Source organism: Ranitomeya variabilis, chromosome 2 (assembly GCF_051348905.1).
Source record: "Ranitomeya variabilis isolate aRanVar5 chromosome 2, aRanVar5.hap1, whole genome shotgun sequence".
In the NCBI taxonomy this organism is placed as follows: domain Eukaryota; kingdom Metazoa; phylum Chordata; class Amphibia; order Anura; family Dendrobatidae; genus Ranitomeya; species Ranitomeya variabilis.
In genome coordinates, this window is record NC_135233.1 from 796,946,675 (window position 1) to 796,967,159 (window position 20,485).

The following is a 20,485-nucleotide window of genomic DNA, read 5'->3' on the forward strand; positions in this document are numbered from 1 at the left end:
GGACTCTTAACCATGCAATATCTTTAGTAGTAAGTTATTGAGCCATTTGGTACCAAATGCAGACAGTGCCAACATATATATTTTTTTAGCTCACATCTTAAAAAGCATTTATTCTACAGAATGGTAGACAATCTATGTGCTGCTATATGGTGCCTTTGGTTTGACAACATGTTACAAAGATATTGTCCCAAGTAATGTTGTCACTTTTGTAATATGGAGAAGAAGCTAGGAAGCAGAAAAGTGCAAAAGGGTTTTATCTGATGGACAGTAGTATACGGTAAGTAAAACTGGTTATGCTCACCTGGTTCAGTTTTGAGAGACGAAAAAAATAAAGCGCATAGAGGCACCCCATGGGTTGGATCACCGATATAGTGCCAAATCGAGAAAGTAGAGATGGGTTGTCTGGACTGTTGGTAAGGATCCAAGCAAAGAAAGCGCGAGACACATAACATGTTAATGTGGTTTATTTCCAACGTGTCTCAAAATCATCTGACTTCTTCATCAGGAAAAACCTTGGTGTTTTTTCCTGATGAAGAGGTTGGATGACTTTGAAACGTGTTGAAAATAAACCACATTAATACATTGTGTCTTGTGCTATATTCATTTGGATCCTTACCAAAAGCACAAACAACCCATCTCTACTTTCTGCATTTGGCACTTATGCACTTACTGTATGTAATGTGGCATCTGATGAAACCAGCCAAATGCCATGTGTATTATAGCCTCATAAAGTTGTTTAGGTACTGTATAGTGCCTTTGCACACATGTAGCAAACCCCAAATGAAAACAATGTTTCCCTCCAAAACGTCTCGTATTGCATTTCATTTATTTGTGTACCTTCACCGGTCATAAACATTTAATTGTAGTGGCAAAGCTATGCAAATTTCAAAGACACCAGAGCTCTAACTAACTGATCATTTGTGGGCAATGAACCTTATAGATTGATATAGAAGATTAGAGAAACAAAGTTATGCCATGCTCTAAGGAAGCATTCTCTTCTGGAAGCATTGATTCTATGGGAGATTATAATACTTCAGTCATCCTATTCAGTGCTTACAGGTCCTTAGTGCTGATCCATAGGAGCTCTGTGTGGTCATTTTCAGAGTTTGTGTACATCGGCATATCAAATACATCAACCCTGGCTTTCAGGAGTGGATTAAGGGTAGCCAGGGCCCCGGGTTGTTCAGGCACTGTGGGCCCCCCGGACATGTGACTGGGTCATGCGACGGGGTCATGCGACGGGGTCATCATATACCTGAACCAGATTATTCCAGAAAAATAGTTGCTGTGTGAAACTATAACCTGTCAAACATCCATTGATCTAGTCAATTTACCCTTCAGTTAGGAAGAAAAAAAAAACCATAAGTACCAGTATTCACAGGAGATCTGTACTTAGTATGCAGTGTCTGTGTAGAGGTAATACAGTAATCACTGGTGACATTATACACAGGAGCTCTGTATATAGTATACAGTGTATAGTGTAAGTGTATAGGTAACACTGACTCACCAGTGACGTCTCTAAGTGAAGTCCTTCATCTTTCATCCAGCACAGACCGCCATCACTTCATCCAGCCAGGACTCGTCTCTGCAGGAAATAACACAGTTATCTCGAGCTCCACTTGCAGAACACATTACTTAATTTTTCTCAACTTCTACATTACACCACATGAAGAAAAAGAGGCGACATAGTGTCACTCTGCACAGTAACAGGACCGTCCCCCATTTAAAACAGTGTCCTCAAAAAATAAAATATATACATCACTGCAGTAATAATATCCCTTAATTGTATGGTAATTATAATATCCCCCATCCTGGCCCCGTGTATCTCACTCCTGGCTTCAGCCATATGTTCTCCCATCCTGCCCTCATGAGTATCCATTCTGCCCCATATGATCTCCCCATCCTGCCCCATCAGTCTCCATCGTATCCATCCTGCCCCATGATCCTGCACGATCTGTCTCCAATCCTGCCCCATGTCTTTCATTCTGCCTCGTGTCTCCAATCTTGCCCCGTATCTACATTCTGCCCATGTCTCCAATCCTGCCCCATCTGTCTCCAGTCCTGACCCCAGTGTGTCCAGCATCTCTGCCCCCAGTGTCCAGCATCTCTGCCCCCTGTGTCCAGCATCTCTGCCCCATTGTGTCCAGCATCTCTGCCCCAGTGTGTCCAGCATCTCTGCCCCCCGTGTGTCCAGCATCTCTGCCCCAGTGTGTCCAGCAACTCTGCCCCGTGTGTCCAGCATCTCTGCCCCCAGTGTTCAGCATTTCTGCCCCAGTGTGTCCAGCATCTCTGCCCCCAGTGTCCAGCATCTCTGTCCCCAATGTGTCCAGCATCCTGCCCCCAATGTGTCTAGCATCCTGCCCCCAATGTGTCCAGCATCCTGCCCCCAGTGTGTCCAGCATCCTGACCTCAGTGTGTCCAGCATCCTGCCCCCAGTGTGTCCAGCATCCTGCCCCCAGTGTGTCCAGCAAATTGCCCCCAGTTTGTCCAGCATGTTGCCCCCAGTGTGTCTAGCATATTGTCCCCAGTGTGTCCAGCATATTGCTCCCCAATGTGTCCAGCAATCTGCCCCAGTGTGCCCAGCATATTGCCCCCAATGTGTCCAGCATACTGTCCCCAGTGTGTCCAGCATTCTGCCCCACTGTCTCCAGCATATTGCCCCCAGTGTGTCCAGCAATCTGCCCTGGATTGCCGTTCGCAATAAAAAAAAAAGAAGAGTTCTCCTCACCTGTCCGCGCTCCTTCGGCGAAGCTCTCTCCTCGCAACTGAAGCGTGCACTCGCCGGCGACTGACAATGACATCAGACGCCGGCGACGTGTGCGCTGCGGCTGACTTCAGCTGCCAGCCTCCGATTGGCTGGCGGCTGTTAACTAGTGACGTGCGGGCGCGCGCCCGCACATCAATAGCGTTTAACTGCCGCAGCGCCGGTAGCGGCCCAGTGAGCAGATGAGACGGGGCCCGATGCGGGCCCCCTTTGCCCACCGGGCCCATACACCAGTCAGGGCAGTAATGCCCTGATGGTGGTGGGCAATCTGAGCGGTAGCCCAGGTCCCCCCCACACCACTGGGCCCTGGGCTACCGCCCAGATTGACCCCATTATAATCCACCCCTGCTGGCACTGCCATACTAAATCCTTTCAAATGACGTCTTATTGTGACTAACATGCAAAGTGTTATGTGACATCACAAATAAGTTGCAGATGCTGAAACGTTCCCAGGATTAGAAGTTTTGTGGGAACGATACTTTATGTGACACAATATTATATGCAGGAATATCACAACTGAAATATATTATAGTTGTGTTATTTAGCTTAGATTCAAAAAGAGAAACAATGCCATTTATTTCAGTCTATTGTAAAGGAAGACAGACAGAAAACCCCTAATGCTAATTGTGAGCAGAAAAAATGTTATTGCACCAAGTATGGACTTAAGAATAAATCCAAAAATCATTTATGTACTCTTACTTTTGCAAATTCGGACAATTTTGTAAGATTTTGCTACCAAATATACATCTGTAGACATTTCATCTTACCAAAATTGTCCAAGGTCTATTATCTATCTATCTATCTATCTATCTATCTATCTATCTATCTATCTATCTATCTATTTATCCCATATATATCTATCTATCTGTGCAAAACAACAGCAAAGTTTCGTCTTTCACATAGCTGAACCTTTGTCAAGCCTTTATTTGACAGCTGAGGAGCCAAAAGCACAACGTGGTCTGATCCGATGATAAAGGGGCAGGGAATTGCTCACCTTATAAAGTTGTGTATCACACAACAAAGATCAAACGTATATTTCTCAGCTGCTGTCGTGCCACAGACTGACATGCCAGAAGAGATGCAATAGGTGGGTCATCTGCGCTGCTGATTGAGATCCAAAAGAGTGGTCCGTGATACAAAGTAGACTTGATACGTTTTTTTTGTCAATGCGTTTCAAAGTCTTCAGACTTCTTCATCAGGACAAACCTCATACATAAGGGTATACCTACCTGTGGCTATATCCTGATGAAGAAGTCTGAAGACTTTGAAACGTGTTAATAGTAAAACCGCATCAAGTCTACTTTTTATCCTGGACCATTATTTTGGATCTCCATAAGCAGCGCAGATGACCCATGCATTGTTTCTTTTCAAGCTTTGTCAGGCCTTTGGCTCAGCTATTTGAGAGTTGAACCGTTGCAGTTTATTTTGCATACAAGCTAATAAATCTGTGTATTTTTACAATTGAAATATCAGACTGCTGCCTATTTTTCTTGGATATATACAGTATCTTCAGAATTGTTTGATAACAACTAATGGGTGTGTACAAACTGTCACTTGGGATAAGTGTTTCTTTTTTTTCTTTCATTTTCTATCTAAAAAAATAGTTTGGAAGAAGCACTCCAATGGAAATCAGTCAAAACATTGGACTTTATTCCCACAGATCGATCGATTGATCTATCTATCTATCTATCTATCTATCTATCTATCTATCTATCTATCTATCTATCTATCTATCTATCTATCTATCTATCCTGGAAATCAAAACAAAACATGAACTGGTAATACAAATGTAGAAGACAAATTTTCTAATGTGCTGTTAAAAATGTTATTCATTTTGTTATTTCAGATCTATTCATGTTGGTGTAAGCCAGAAAATTGAAAGGAATGAAAATTCGGCTTCACTTTACAGTGACTGCACTATGTGCTGTCCTGCTCTTATCTTCTATAGAGGCAGAAGGTAATACATTGATTTATTATCTAACTATTTAATTAATAAGTAATAGGGCTGTCATTTTTTTCTCTACTTCTCTTCTTCAACTTCTTCTTTTCTCTTTTGTTTGTCTTTTCTCTTTGTCCATTTTTGTGTTGTGTAAATAAAACATTTTTCTTCCCAAAAACAAAGTCAAGGACAAACCTATTGTAGATCAATAGGAATAGACTTTGCATCTGCCATCTCCACTCTTCAAGGCATACGGATTTGGAAGAAGCTTGTGTAAGCATGAAGCTACAATATCACAAGCCTCCTGGCACTGGCACACCCCTCCTGCTTGGCACTTGTGCAGTATGGAATATCTGCATATAATAAAATTTTCTACAATGTTTGTACATGTTGTAAATAATTATTATTTATTTATATTTCATTTTAAAATGTTGATAAAACCTTGTTGCTCCCTGTGTATAGTGTGTATTGGGCTATCTATAATTGTGCTAAGGTACATTACCAATGCCATGGTTCAGGCACCATGGACGGTATGGCATTGTAACAGTAGGTATGTTAAAACTGTCAACTACTAGAACATGTTCATAAAACATTTAGAAGTCATATATATCCAGCATTAATAAGTGATGTTCTTCCTAGCTAAATATTGCAAGATGTAGTCAGTTACATAGCAGAGCTATAGACCACTTTAAAGATTATAACAGGGAGCTGCAAAAAAATAATAAAGATCATCCATTCCATAACTATTGTGAGAAAACCCCATAAAATTATGACATCTTGGTTGCATGAAATCGCCACTTGTGTGAACTCCCTGCATATGAATCTATAAAGCTCCCTTTAAAGGCAACCTGTCACCCCCAAAATCGTAGCCCACCAGCATCAGGGGCTTATCTACAGCATTCTGTAATGCTGTAGATAAGCCCCCGATGTATCATAAAAGATGAGAAAAAGAGGTTAGATTATACTCACCCAGGGGCGATCCTGGTCCAGTCTGATGGGTGTCGCGGTCCGGTCTGGCACCTCCTATCTTCATCAGATGGCATCCTCTTCTTGTCTTCACGCTGCGGCTCCGGCGCAGGCGTACTTTGTCTGCCCTGTTGAGGGAGAGCAAAGTACTGCAGTGCGCAGGCGCCGGGCCTCTCCCGATGCCTGTGCACTGCAGTACTTTGCTCTGTCCTCAACAGGGCAGACAAAGTACGCCTGCGCGGGGGCCGCAGTGTGAAGACAAGAAGAGGACGTCATCGTAAGAAGATGGGAGGCCCCGGCCGGACTGCGACGCCCATCGGATCAGACCGCCCGCCCAGGTGAGTATAATCTAACCTCTTTTTCTCATCTTTCAGGGTACATCGGGGGCTTATCTACAGCATGCTACAGAATGCTGTAGATAAGCCCCTGATGCCGGTGGGGTTACCTCACCATCGATTTTGGGGGTGACAGGTTCCCTTTAATTCAAAACTAACTGCATGGCTGTGTGTGTATGCATTCAGCGCCCTCTAGTGGCAGCTGCAACCAGCTGAAATGTGATGTTTTAATTGGCTATGTGAAAGGAAACAAGGGATTGTGGTTTAGGAAATCAGCACATAATAGTCAACCAATTAAGCAATAGGTTTCATAAAAAGACTTAAATAGTAACATATCCCCTTGCCTACAAGGTCAAAGTGCAGTTTCATAGAAAGCACATGTGATTTATCTACCCTTTAACAGGACATCATTACAACTTTTTCTACAAAGTATTGATTACATACAGCCAGCCTCCATGTTTTGTTCTTTTGCCTACAAAGCCCCAGAAAATACTGTAAAGACAAGAAGAAATTAACATTTTTGAAGTTCCATAATAAAAGGTTTAATTTGATTTTTTTACGGGAGCATCTACAGAAGATTTTGTCTGCTTATCCGCAGTTCAGCAGATGTTATAGATACTGACTGAGATAAATGTTTGTTACACATGGAAACATCATTTCTTTATTGTACATTTTACTTTTCATTGGGGCTGCAAGTGGACACAACAGTAAATCTTTTAGTGCATATATTTGCATCCTGTTCGCATCAGATTCCTTGACTTTATTTAATGTATAGGCCAAGAACATATCATGATATTTACATTGAACGGATTCTGTGATGGATGCTTAACAGCGGCAGTCATCACCCTTATATTTATATGGGATCTATTCCATCAATATATATGTTAATTAGATGCCAATAAAGCTTGGTATATGGATGATGAATGTCTCTGCTAGTCGTCCCTTTAAGGCTACGTTCACATTTGCGTTGTGCGCCGCAGCGTCGGCGCCGCAACGCACAACGCAAACAAAAACGCAGCAAAACGCATGCACAACGCTGCGTTTTGCGCCGCATGCGTCCTTTTTTTAATTGATTTTGGACGCAGCAAAAATGCAACTTGCTGCGTCCTCTGCGCCCGGACGCGGGCGCCGCAGTGACGCATGCGGCGCAAAACACAAGTGCGACGCATGTCCATGCGCCCCCATGTTAAATATAGGGGCGCATGACGCATGCGGCGACGCTGCGGCGCCCGACGCTGCGGCGCAGACCGCAAATGTGAACGTAGCCTAAGGTACTCATGATCCATAATGGTTATTTAATACAAAAAAGCTCATGAAGAATGTGTTAAACCGATGCCTACTACCGGTGCCATATATTGGCATCCCTCACCAATGGACTTCTCTATTCAAAAGGTGTAAGTTTAACCTATACTTTTTACTGGACTCTCCAGGATGGAATAGGCATACCTTATTTTTTTTTGCTTTACATTAACTAGACAGAGGCCAAAAAGACAGTCTTCTAGAAATAAAGCTCTATGAACACCTTTAGCATGAACATTGGGAGCTTTCTGAGCCTACATGGTAAATATAGGGCAAAAACATAATGAAAACAGGACCATATTTGATAGAGTGAAAAAGTTTTCCATCTTTCTTCAGTCAATCCAAAATATGGATATAAATATGGAACTGACATACCTCGCTGTCAGTAAACAAAAAATGGTCTACAGTTGTCTCGTTGGCTACAAAACGTTTTTCTTTAAACTCGTCAGCATTTATTTTTGGTATAGTGGTATCTTTTTTTATTTTTTTTTATTTTTGTATCCACGTAGGTCAAATATTCAGTTTGCTGCCCTAGTTTTAAATCTAAATGTCCAGACAAAGGCATAGTGGTTTGGTGACAATTCCATGGCACCCAGCATTTATGGCAGAGACATACTTTGATGGTCCTGGAACCCTATGGAAAGCCTGTAATAGGGTTCCCACCTACCATGTGGCATTGATATACTGCTGTCATCTTATATTTATGGGTGCCTTTTGGCATTATAGCCAACGTGTTACCTCTGCACCACAATAACTGAGTACATCCGCGCACCCCCACCCCTTATGTATTACTTTAATAACTAATAATCTTGGCTTCTTTGGTAGATTATTAGAATTAAATAAACAGCAAATCACTTCAGTAGCACCCTATTAACAATTTACGGTCATAAAGACAGTAGTGCTAATGTATCTACATGTTTTTCAGTTGCTGCCTTCTTATCCAGCCTTGCAGCCAAACCAAACAGCTGTCACACACAAAATGGCCAAAATGCAGTATATTTTATTTCTAACCCTTTATCTGTTTCTAAACTAGAGGAATGAGTTACAACCATTTTTGGCAGTGACTTTCTTAACAGGGATGCTGCTGAGCTGTGTGGTTTCTTGGACATGGTATGCAGCTGATAATACATTAACACAACATGGAGCATGTGTTTATATGAAGAATAGTCCTGGAATGCTGCATTAGACTATGTTAACATAGGATGTCTGTAAGGCAGGCTTCATTATCAGGATCTATATGGATTGCCTGCATATTGGATTTAGAGGTCTTTCTCTCTATATAAAAGCTAAAAATGGAGCATTATTTTTAGTCCTAACTTCCCCAAAATGTGTTGTTGGAGATTTGCATGGCATAATGTACTAAAATAACAGTTATCGAACTGTTTAAACCTCAGCGGTTCCATTGTCGTCATTCCACCGATCCTGCAGCAATGATATCACTTCTATCAATCACATGATCCCTGCAGCCAAACACTGAGCGCAGAAGTCACATGCCATACATGCAAGCATCATGTGATTGAGGAACGTGACATTATTGCTACAGGACCAGTTTGGACCACCAGAGAAGCAGTGCTGGAATAGGTGATTAATCTTAATATTATACAATTTACTGCCATTAGTTTTAAAAATTCACTAACAACTCCTTTTAATTTTAACTAATCGGGTGTGTCATTGCATTTTTCCCTAAAGCATGTAATGAATATTGCTAAATATGGATACTGGATTAACAACTAATTATAATCTACTAATAATTTTCTTCAGAGAGTGGTTGCCAAATAAATAATTGAAAGACTCTTCAGGCAAATCTTGTTACATTCTACTTAAAAGGCATGTAGAGATTAGCATATTTATTAAGAGTGCAATTACAATATTACATGATTCTGTGGGTACATGAATTACAAGTAATGACCCTGTACATGATAGATATATTGTTCTGCATTTTACATGTTTTATTTGTATATACTGCTATAACAAGTTAATGGATTATGGGTATGGTATGGTAATATTATGCAATAGAATCGTCCCCACTATGACTCCTTATATCAGGCCATCACACTTATATATTTCATCTTTCCATTATTCCATACCTTAAAGGGAACCTGTCACCCCCAAAATCGATGGTGAGGTAAGCTCACCGTCATCAGGGGCTTATCTACAGCATTCTGGAATGCTGTAGATAAGCCCCCGATGTTACCTGAAAAAGGAGAAAAAGAGGTTAGATTATACTCACCCAGGGGCGGTCCCGCTCCGATGGGCGTCTCAGGTCCACTCCGGCGCCTCCCATCTTCATTCCATGACGTCCTCTTCTGGTCTTCACGCCGCGGCTCCAGTGCAGGCATACTTTGTCTGCCCTGTTGTGGGCAGAGCAAAGTACTGCAGTGCGCAGGCGCCGGAAAGGTAAGAGAGGCCCGGTGCCTGCACACTGCAGTACTTTGCTCTGCCCTCAAAAGACCCGCTCTGTGAAGACCAGAAGAGGACGTCATGGAATGAGGATAGGAGGCACCGGAGCGGACCTGAGACACCCATTTGACCGGACCGCAGCAGGACCGCCCCTGGGTGAGTATAATCTAATGTCTTTTTCTCCTCTTTCAGGTAACATCAGGGGCTTATCTACAGTATTACAGAATGCTCTAGATAAGCCCCTGATGCCGGTGGGCTTACCTCACCATCGATTTTGAGGGTGACAGGTTCCCTTTAAACACAGTCAATTTCTGATAATGTAATGTTATACCCACATTCAGCACTCAAAACTCATCACATTTAAGAGGAACTTGTCATGTTTAAAATAGTATCTAATTTGCTGCCAGAATGTTGTACAGCAGGAGAAGCTGATCAGGTTTATATACATTGTTGTGAGAGGAGTTTCACAAAATCTCATTTTATTCATTGAAATCCCTGGCATTTATATGTATGGTTCCAGTGGGCTTTCCTACTCTGTGATTGACAGCTATCCCTACATGCTGTCATAAAGAGAAGAATGTAAATCACTGAGTAGGACTGCCCACTGGACTCATATGCATACAATAATCAGGGATTTCAGTGAATAAAATAAAAGGATACTGAACTGTCTCTAATAAATCTCCAGAATAAATTATTCTGCTCAGCTTCTTTCTCTATACCTTCCTGTATACAGATCAGACTACAAGTGCAATGTGACAGGTTTCAATTAAGTTCTTCCCTTGGAACAACATTTTTGGATGGGGTTTTTATTAATCCTCATTCCTTTTGCAGCTCAGGATTGTCCAAGCCACCTCAGGACTAATTAGCACCTATGAAATTGCTGATCTACGATTTCACCTTTAAAAAATAACAAAGAGGTAGTTGCTAACACAGGCAACAACTTGCCTGTTGTACCCAGTGCCGGCATAAAGTGGACCCTGACTGCTCCTGCCATCAATTCAGCTGCTCCATGTCAACAGAGCAGCTCTTCTTCTTCTGGACTGCTTTGTCAATGGGGCGTGACTGCCGGCATCATGCTGATTGACTGCCGGTTTCCTGCAGTAAGGCAGCGGGGAGCCATCTGTCAATCAGCATGACTTCAGCAGTCAAGCCCTGTCAATAGAGCAGAGTGAAAAGAAGCTGCTGCTCTGTCAATGTGATCTCAGCTGCAGCTGCTGAATTGTCGGCAGAAGCGGTCAGTGACTCTAACTCTACGTTGAAGGTTCAAGCAGACTTACATTCTTCAGTAATTAATTTGTACCTTAGTTACAAGGATCAAACAATTGAATTCAGTTGGAAGCTTTTATTTACTGCACCACCAGATCTGAGACAGGAACGTTTATTTAGAAAAGTGGACAAGCCAAGATATTTCCCAGAAAGTTTATTATTCTCCATTCCATTTGCTATATTTACTTAGCCAGACATCATTGCTCTACAGTGTAATAGCACAGGAAGAGGTAATTATAGAGGCCTTATATCACAGAATCACCTCTGCTATAGCATATTGTTTCCTATTTCTATTGACAAGATAGTGACTAGTGTTTGCTTGATGTCTTCACTTAAAAAAAAATATATTCATTACATTTCCATGGATATGACAAATGTTTGATCAAAGGGTTATTTCCATGTTCCTTTTTTCCTTTGTTTACTAATTGTTACCTAGGTGACCGACCACCGCGGCTAGACAGCAGAAAATCCTCAGTCTGTGCAAGCTCTTTTCTATTGCGCTTATAAGCACTGTTTGGAGATAGTCAGGATCTCTGGAATGTGTGGTTCCTTCCTAATCCTGGCCAGTTTCAATGCAGTTCTTTCAAGCTATACAGCAGTGGTCGGTCTCTTAGGTAACGGTCTGTCAACAAAAGAAAAGGAAAGTGGTAATAACTAAAGTACTGCTGCAAATTTTAATATACTGAAAACTATAAAAGAGATTAATTTTACAAGCACTATCCAACAATAGCCATCTGTGAAGAGTATCTCTTTAATTTTAGCATTTGGTGTCTACAGGATTCCAATTATTCTGTATATACTAGAAAGAAGAGCTAAACCTTCAGACCCATTGAAAATAATGTTGGATAACCTTGTGTTATAATGTGCCAGCCATGGCTAACATTTGTAATGGCAGGAAGCAAAATTTCTTCCTCTGAGTAATCATTTTACATTTCATCAGCCTCAGCTTTTTACAAGCAGATGTGATAAAAAATTATATATTTGCAGGTGTTGAATACAGTATATGTTTGACGTCACCTTTAGGGCTTTTCTCTTGCTTCCATATGTATAATGCATGTGTTAAAGAAGACCTGTCATCAAGTCTGACTTGTTTGTTTTAGTAAGTACTTGCATTGCCATGAAATAATTCTAGAGCATCTTTTCTTGCAAATCTGTGTTTTTCTGTTCCTCAGTTATTCTTCATGAAAATGCATCACTGAATTGAAAACTGGCTGTTCATATTTTCCTTGTCAATCAGGGTTGCCAACCTTATATGCGGTTTTTGCTGGTTAACTGGACAAACATTCACGGACTGTCCAAATTTTAGTAAAAGCACATACTGAGTTTTATAGCCAGCATAAAGGATAGGAGAAATGGCAATATACAGTGTATGTGAGTGTGTATGTCTATATATATACACACACATACATACATGCACCTTTAGAAATATATGTACTACTGTACACTCAGGTACTAATATATATATATATATATATATATATATGTGTATATATGAATGAACTGCTGACACACTTCAGGCACATGAGGCCTAGCATTGTCATGCATCAGAAGGAACCCAGGGCCTACTGCACCTGCATATGGTCTCACAAGGGGTCTGAGGATCTCATCTCGGTACCTAATGGCAGTCAGGCTACCTCTGGCGAGCACATGGAGGGCTGTGCGGCCCTCCAAAGAAATACCACCCCACACCATTACTGACCCACTGCCAAACCGGTCATGCTGAAGGATGTGCCAGGCAGTAGATCGCTCTCCACGGCATCTCCAGACTCTGTCACATCTGTCACATGTGCTCAGTGTGAACCTGCTTTCATCTGTGAAGAGCACAGTGCACCAGTGGCAAATTTGCCAATCCTGGTGTTCTGTGGCAAATGCCAAGCGTCCTGCACGGTGTTGAGCTGTGAGCACAACCCCGACTGTGGACATCAGGCACTCAAGACCATCCTCATGGAGTCGGTTTCTAACCATTTGTGCAGACACATGCACATTTGTGGCCTGCTGGAGATCATTTTGCAGGGCTCTGGCAGTGCTCCTCCTGTTCCTCCTTCAACAAATGCTGAGGTAGCGGTCCTGCTGCTGGGTTGTGGCCCTCCTACAGCCCCCTCCACATCTCCTGGTGTACTGGCCTGTCTCCTGATAGCACCTCCAGCCTCTGGACACTACGCTAACAGACACAGCAAACCTTCTTGCCACAGCTCGCATTGATGTGCCATCCTGGATAAGCTGCACTGCCTGAGCCACTTGTGTGGGTTGTAGAGTTCATCTCATGCTACCACGAGTGTGAAAGCACAACCAACATTCAAAAGTGACCAAAACATCAGCCAGAAAGCATTGGTACTGAGATGTGGTCCCTACCTGCAGAACCACTCCTTTATTGAGTGTGAATTGATAATTGCCAATAATTTCCATCTGTTGTCTATTCCATTTGCACAACAGCATGTGAAATTGATTGTCAAACAGTGATGCTTCCTAAGTGGACAGTTTGATTTCACATTATAGATAGTGTGTATATATATATATATATATATATATATATATATTTATATATATATATATATATTGTACTGTGGTTACAAGCGTGTGTGCACAAATACACACACAGATAACCACAGTGCACATTCATACATGTAACCACTTTACACAGATACATATATGTGTACTTTTACGAACAGGTGCACATAAGTATGCTAATACATATAGGTAATAGTAAATCTGTAGACATTTTATTGCTTGCATATGATGTCCCTCTGGCAGGTGCATTCTTCCATGTCCAGCAGCTCCATCCTGGGGGTCTTCTGTTCATCCATCAGCACTACTAGCCAGATCTCCAGCTGTCAGCCAGTCCGTTTGCCTCTTCACTGCCTCTAATAGATGCTGAGAACAGTCTCAGAGCAGTCAGTGAATCTGACACTTCTCCTTCCTTCTGAGAAGTTCTGACAGCTGCCTGACCCATGTTAACCATGTTGGCCATTAGATCAACATAAGGAATCCCACTCTCTGCAGGGTCCGCAGTGCGCTCTGGTCATTCTTCTGTTTGTACTGTGCATGTCAGCAGTATTCATGCATATGCATTACAAATTTTATCACGATTATAAAAAATCATGGATGTTGCTTTTTTCTGCTGGACTCTACTGTCTGTAAATATACGAATGGTTGGCAACCCCGTTGTCAATAGGGTGTATTCCTATATACTGTGACACATTCCAGCCAGTATTGTCTACACACTTATCGACAGTGGAGATTGGAAACCCAGGGTCTAGAGAGGTTCGTTCACTTTGAATATAGGTAGTCATTAAAGGCCTTGACCACTACTTGACAACTCATTCTCAATCCCTAAACTCCCCCACTCAGTAAAGTAGCAACACCTATACTTACCTCCAGTCGAGCAGTGTTGGCACTGGCTCTACTCTCCCCTCTTCGGGTAGATCACATACATCCGAAGGGGGTGAGAGACAGCAGATTGTCGCCAGACCTGGAGGTGAGTATATTGTAGGTGTTATTATTTAGGGGTTAAGAATTAGTTGACTGAGTAGCGGACAGCCCCTTGAAGTTATTTCTACGTTTCCTGGTGGAATAATAAAGGAACACGGCAACAAATTGTGAGAAAAGATGTTATTTTCTGAAACAGAAAAGTCAGTAGTGATGACAGGACTTTTATAAGGATGCCATTCATTAATTCTTTCTGGTTTTTAATGTGCCTATAATGATTAAAGGCTACACAAAATGTTACAGAATATTGTATGAATGTAACCAGTTGTTTTCCCCAAATAATCCTGTATTCATCAACATAGAAGAAACGCTGGCGAATTCTATGTCTGGAAATGTCACCTAAAAAGGTCAAAACAAAGCGGAGTAATGACAGTTCATAATTTTCTTTTCTTTGCTATGAGAAGGATCCTTAAGTATGCAAAGAATTGTGAATTTTTGCCAAGTATGCTATGTGATGGAGATCTATTATGACTGTATCAGGAGGTATATTCACAAACACTTCTATATGGAGAGAATTTAAGCAAACCTGCCACAAAATCCAAATGCTGCTGTACAGGTTGACAGATTTTTCAGATGCTACAGATTTTTCCCCACAGTTATTATTTTTTTTCTTGGAATCCGGTCTTTTGAAGATCACCAAGTTTGGCTGCTACTGTTCTCGGGCAGTAACACCTAAGTCATCTGCACAACAGGTCAAATTGCTGTCCAGGTTGGTGCCAACTCTTTACCATGTACTGATACCTTTTTGAAGCATGCTCAGGTCAGTTCTGTCTGCCTTTGCATTAAATTTGTCCTGAGCCTTTGCTACCGAAATAGTATTTTATAATGATATTCCTTAAATTCAATTGCAAGCTTGAAATGCGTATTTATAGTTTGACTTGTAGAAGCTTTTGCATGACTCCAACATAACAAAATGACAGCAGAGTTATGGTTGACCGCTTCAGAAAATCCTTCATATAGCATAAATTTATACTATAAGTAGAAAATAATTTATATATTTTAGTTTAAATATATAAATATTGTATGTAATATAAATATTATGCACAAATATATTTATATATATAATTTAAATGTAGTTTTATTATAAAGCTTGAGGCATTGATAGTTTAAAGGGTCCTCTATGACACATATAATGCATTAATATATATTAATATATATTTATATACTAACTAATCAAGATCCCAATTCCAACATCTAAAAAGATGCTGTTATGATACAAACCCATTTATCCTTAATAACACCCATTATACATAGAAGCTCCAAATTTATCAGTTTTGCTATAATTAGTTAAAAGCTAATCTGTCACCAGTTCTCGCAATATAAAAAGTAGTATTAAAATAGATTTCTTGAGCCTGACAAGGCTGGCGTACTTACTTGGAAAATCCTTAGAGAATGGGGGTATAATCCTGATGTATAATCCAGCTTTCAAAATAATTTTCAAAAAGGATTATTCAGTCATACTGACACGTATGTGCAAAGGACACTAGTGTCATCAGGTATAAGTAATCCTGAAAAAAGTACTCAGAAATCACTGCAAAGAATCTTCTTATTCATTTCTATGTAAATGGACTTATTATTCATATTTTCATCCCTATGGGCATCCTATATCTGCTTCAAGTTTCCAAAAACAACAAATGGTTATAAGAAATTATTCCATTTTCCAAATGATTCTGTTTGGAAGATATGCCATGCTTTACAATAGAATTAAATGGAAAGGCAAAAAAATGTCCTGAAGACGACTGGACTTCTTTTTGAGCATCAGTTTTCTCTGCTGAGTGCTGAGCCAGCTATAACACCACCCATATCGACGATTGGGAGTTTCTGTGTACACTGTATATTGACAAAAAGCTGCCAATCAGTGGTGGGGGCGGAGTTACACAGAGCAGTTGACTAGGAGGCCCAAGAACCTAGTCCTATAGTGATAATCTCCTGCGGATAAAACGCTGATTTTATTGAAGCACAACACAGAGCCTGGTAGAAGACACATAACTGCAATCAGGATGTCAGCCCCTACATCATGTTGCTCTCAGATTGTATGCCAAAAACTTTCTGACAGATTCCCTTTAAATATAAATGCTATCCTGTAACACATTTTTATACACTGAAATAGTATTTTTAAAGTAAAGAAACTAAAACATCACCCAAGATACAAATGCAAATGGTAGTAAGTACATATCATAAATGTTTACTGCAGTTTAGATGGGTTATGATTTGTACACCATAGGACAGACGTGAGGTCCACTGGACTTCCTCTACACTAATAAAAATAATAAAAAAACAAGATAATACATAACCTGGAACCATAATAAATAGGGTGTTTTCAGTATAGTAACCCTTCAGAATGCAGACATGCTTCCTTACCTGCTGATTAATACTCACTTTGCGCCTTGATTTACAAAATGAGTGAATATCATTATAAAATAAGTCACAAAAAGTCTGTGTGTAATGTAATCTGTACATGGAGGCTTTTGTTCATTTTGGTGAGCTCAAGCAAATCATGATTTCATGTACATCGCATGATGCCATGAAATAATCTACATGCAGAGAATTCCTTCCATTTTTTATTGTCCAATCATACCTGTTATCAGCCATCTGATTTTTTTTTCTGTGTGCAGTTATGTGTGGGTTAACATATGCCCTCTCCACTGTGTGCTCGCAGTATTCTATACAACGCTCATCCACATGCTGTGATTCCGTCTTGCCATCATTAACCAGTCTTTTCTGAAAGTCTATACTTGCATTTTGATATCAAAATGCTGTTTTCTAGTATGGACCGCCTGTCTGCCTGTTATACAAGTAAAGCACGCCTTCCTTTTAATGGATCCCATATCAGATCAATAACTTGCCATATTCTTTATAAACAGCCTCCCAACTGTTGTCTATGCAATAGGAATGGTTCCTGGAGGCTTTGCAATGCCATGGACATCAGAGGCATTTGGATCTCAAAGCAAATACCAGCACCCCCATACTCTTATATTTCATTAATAGAAATTATCTTCTCAAAAGAGGAAAAAGGACCTTTTGAGCCCTCTCTTGCTCTAAGGTCTGGGTGCAACTGCAACCTCTGCACCTTCTATAATTCCAATAATATTTTAATGCCCTAGTTTAATTAAAAAATCTTTATTGAATCAAGATTCATTATTTGGTGCTAGTTGGAGTCATAAAACAATAATTATGCAATGCATTTGTATGCTATTAGAATTATGTAAACGATGATTTTTTTTACTGATAAATATAAAAAAAATTCTCTTTAGTTGGATATTTTAGGGAAATACCTTATGTATTAAAATGCCAGAAACCTATTTGGAAAGTATCCCATACATATAGTATAGAAAAAAACAAAATAGTGTAAACAGAACAAAGAGTAACAGCGTCCATCAGTATCATCAATGCATTGCTTGTATATATTATTAGATCAGTGATGCTCAGGACACCGAGGTTGTATAAACTACACAAATTATGGCATGATCTACACCAAGCATGTAATAAATTATCTTTGGTTGTCTCAGAAAATCTGTTCACTTCTCATTACTCCCTGTGAGTTTCCATGTTCCTTGGTGTGTTTTCTAATATTCTTGATCATCCTTAATCATTCCTGAATGATTAAGCAACTCAAGATGTAAATGTTTGTGCTGTGCATTGTAAGTTTTATTATCGTTGATGTCAGCTTGAACTGTTTCCAGCAGACGTCTCTTATGGTGTTGGAAACAACTGTATGTGAAGCTATTCTGTGTCAGCTTTCTATGTATAATATAGCTTACATCCGTTTTGGGAACAATCATTGGAGTAGCAGATGTTATTGCACCTTTGCTTTGGTTTTGCATGAATACCCTGGAATTCCAAAGCATATAACCATATTATCAAAGAAATGTTCATACGAAGATAAGATGGGTGCAATGACATTTGCTGTATGCATCAGTCACTGATATATCTATGTTTTCTTCCAGTTGGGCCTCCTACAGATCTAAATTTCGAAATAGTAAATGAAAGTACTGTTCGAATGTCATGGCAAAGGCCAGCTGAGAGGATACGAGGGTACAAGATCACTATTGTCCCAACAGTCGGTAAGTCCATGCACCACCCCACGGTGAGGAGTCAGACGCCTCTTCCAGTTTATGATATTCATACAATAATGATTTGGATTAAGTAAAGTTTTGGCAGTTGTATGTCATTTATACAGTTTAGCTTTCCTAAGCCTCTGCTCTGTTAAACATACAGCTTTCAATGTTTTTCTTGCCTTATATGAGCCTGACAATGATTCGCCAAATAGTATGTTGCTAGATTATGGAAAAGTGATATAATTCAGTGCTCCTAATATTATGCTAGTTGGGAATTACAAGTTTATTTCAAGTGGCAAAGTAGAAGTGTTACAGTAGGACTAAATCAGCGGACACAGATTTGTTTCTGCCATTTATGCAGTGCAAATAGTAATGGAAGGACAGGGCCAGATGACATTGTATCACCACACCTTCTCTGTTCTCCAACAGAATGCTCTCTAACTTCCTCTCCAGCCAGAATATATCAGGGAAGTTCCCCTTAATCCGGGTTCAGAGTTTCCCCTTCTGGCCTGGAGTATGAACGTGTTGTATGTAAGTGATGACCTGGTGAAAGTTATCCTTCATCACTTCCAAGCGTGACATCACTCTCCCCAAGCAGAAAGCAATGCCACTGTGACGACCAGGACCCTGGGGCGTCACACAAACAAGGATCTCCAACTTCTATGTGCAGTTCATAATACTTGAGCTTTGTTACAGAGCGGATTTTGGGTCTACAGAGGCAACCTAACATCTTGCCTGGCTATTGTCTTCTCCCAATCTATAGACCTGCCTGCCAATCTATAGTGAGATACCATTAATTGGAGGGATGGTCATGTATATTTGATCCTCAGGTCCAGAAGTTTTTCAATAAAGGACCTCCTCATAGTGAAACCAATTTATTACCAGAACTTTTATTTATATTGCACCATCATATTCTGCAAGTTTTTTATAATTCAGAGACTGCTTGTACAAACAATATTTGTGCTAAGTTACATAATTTGAAGGAAATTGGAGACTTTGGAAAGCGCTATTTACCTGCAGATCAAGAGCTCGTGTAGACGGCCATATTTTCGGTCCAAGTGCGATCCAACAAAATATTGGATCACACTCAGACCAATGTTATTCTATGGAGTCGTGCACATGTTCAATTTTTACCTCGCACCAAGTCTGTCCTAGGAAAACTCATAAAAAAAAGAAACAAAACAATTTCCAGCTCCTAATATTCATTCCAAAGTTTATTTCGGCAGATTAAAAACATGAACAAACACACGCAGGTGTTCTTTATCACAGCTACATCATATTAGAAAAGAGAGTATGTATAAAAAGACATAACCAATGGAATTTTTGCATAATGGTCACGTGTTAAAATCAACATGACTGGCTGTGAGAGACAACACCCATATTCAAATGTTTAAGATAAATAACGCATAAGTAATGGTCTCAACCTAATAAAAATGAGAAAAAAAATGAGAAAAAAAATCGCACATGCACAATTTGCATGCATTAGTTAGATCACACTTGGCCATGCAAATCAATGGGTATGATAAAAAAAATCAGACCACACTCAGCCTTAGTGTTAATCTGCAGGTAAATAGCTTGACCATGCTGCCAGGTGGCCTTATAGTATGGCACTTTGGTTGCCATCCAGCTCTGCAGCGTGTATATGCAGAGTGAGCTAGCCATTAAAATGATGCCCCAATGACTGAAGCTGGTGGCTCCCGGGAGAGAGTAAGTTATTTTTCTACCAAAAGCTACACTGGGCAGCATTATAACTCTATTTACCTGCAGACTAACCTTATAACTGCAGGTATTTATTGTTTTCCGAGATGACAGGTTCTCTTGAAACCAGGGGTAAACTGACCAATAGAACAGTGCCCAACTAATCATGGCCAACTGAAAGCTGATACAGTGTAGACTGTTATAACACCTCTTAAAGGTTACAAGGTCATCAAAAGTTGCATGTGAGTCTTAAATTGAGTTTGTTTTCTCAAAT

General features: G+C 40.4%; 1 protein-coding gene across 4 annotated transcripts in view; it reads left to right on the forward strand.

The window, feature by feature from the left end:
* The window catches only part of COL12A1 (collagen type XII alpha 1 chain), a 223,217-nt gene that overhangs the window by 3,728 nt on the left and 199,004 nt on the right, over nt 1-20,485 (forward strand). For 2 of the 4 annotated variants that reach the window (XM_077289886.1, XM_077289885.1), the window contains exons 2-3: nt 4,611-4,721; nt 18,403-18,519. In XM_077289886.1, coding sequence (XP_077146001.1) covers nt 4,649-4,721; nt 18,403-18,519 — 190 coding nt within the window. In that variant the 5' untranslated portion in view covers nt 4,611-4,648. Of the gene's footprint in view, nt 1-4,607; nt 4,722-18,402; nt 18,520-20,485 lie in introns of all 4 variants that reach the window. The other 2 variants (XM_077289887.1, XM_077289888.1) reach the window with 2 other exon arrangements.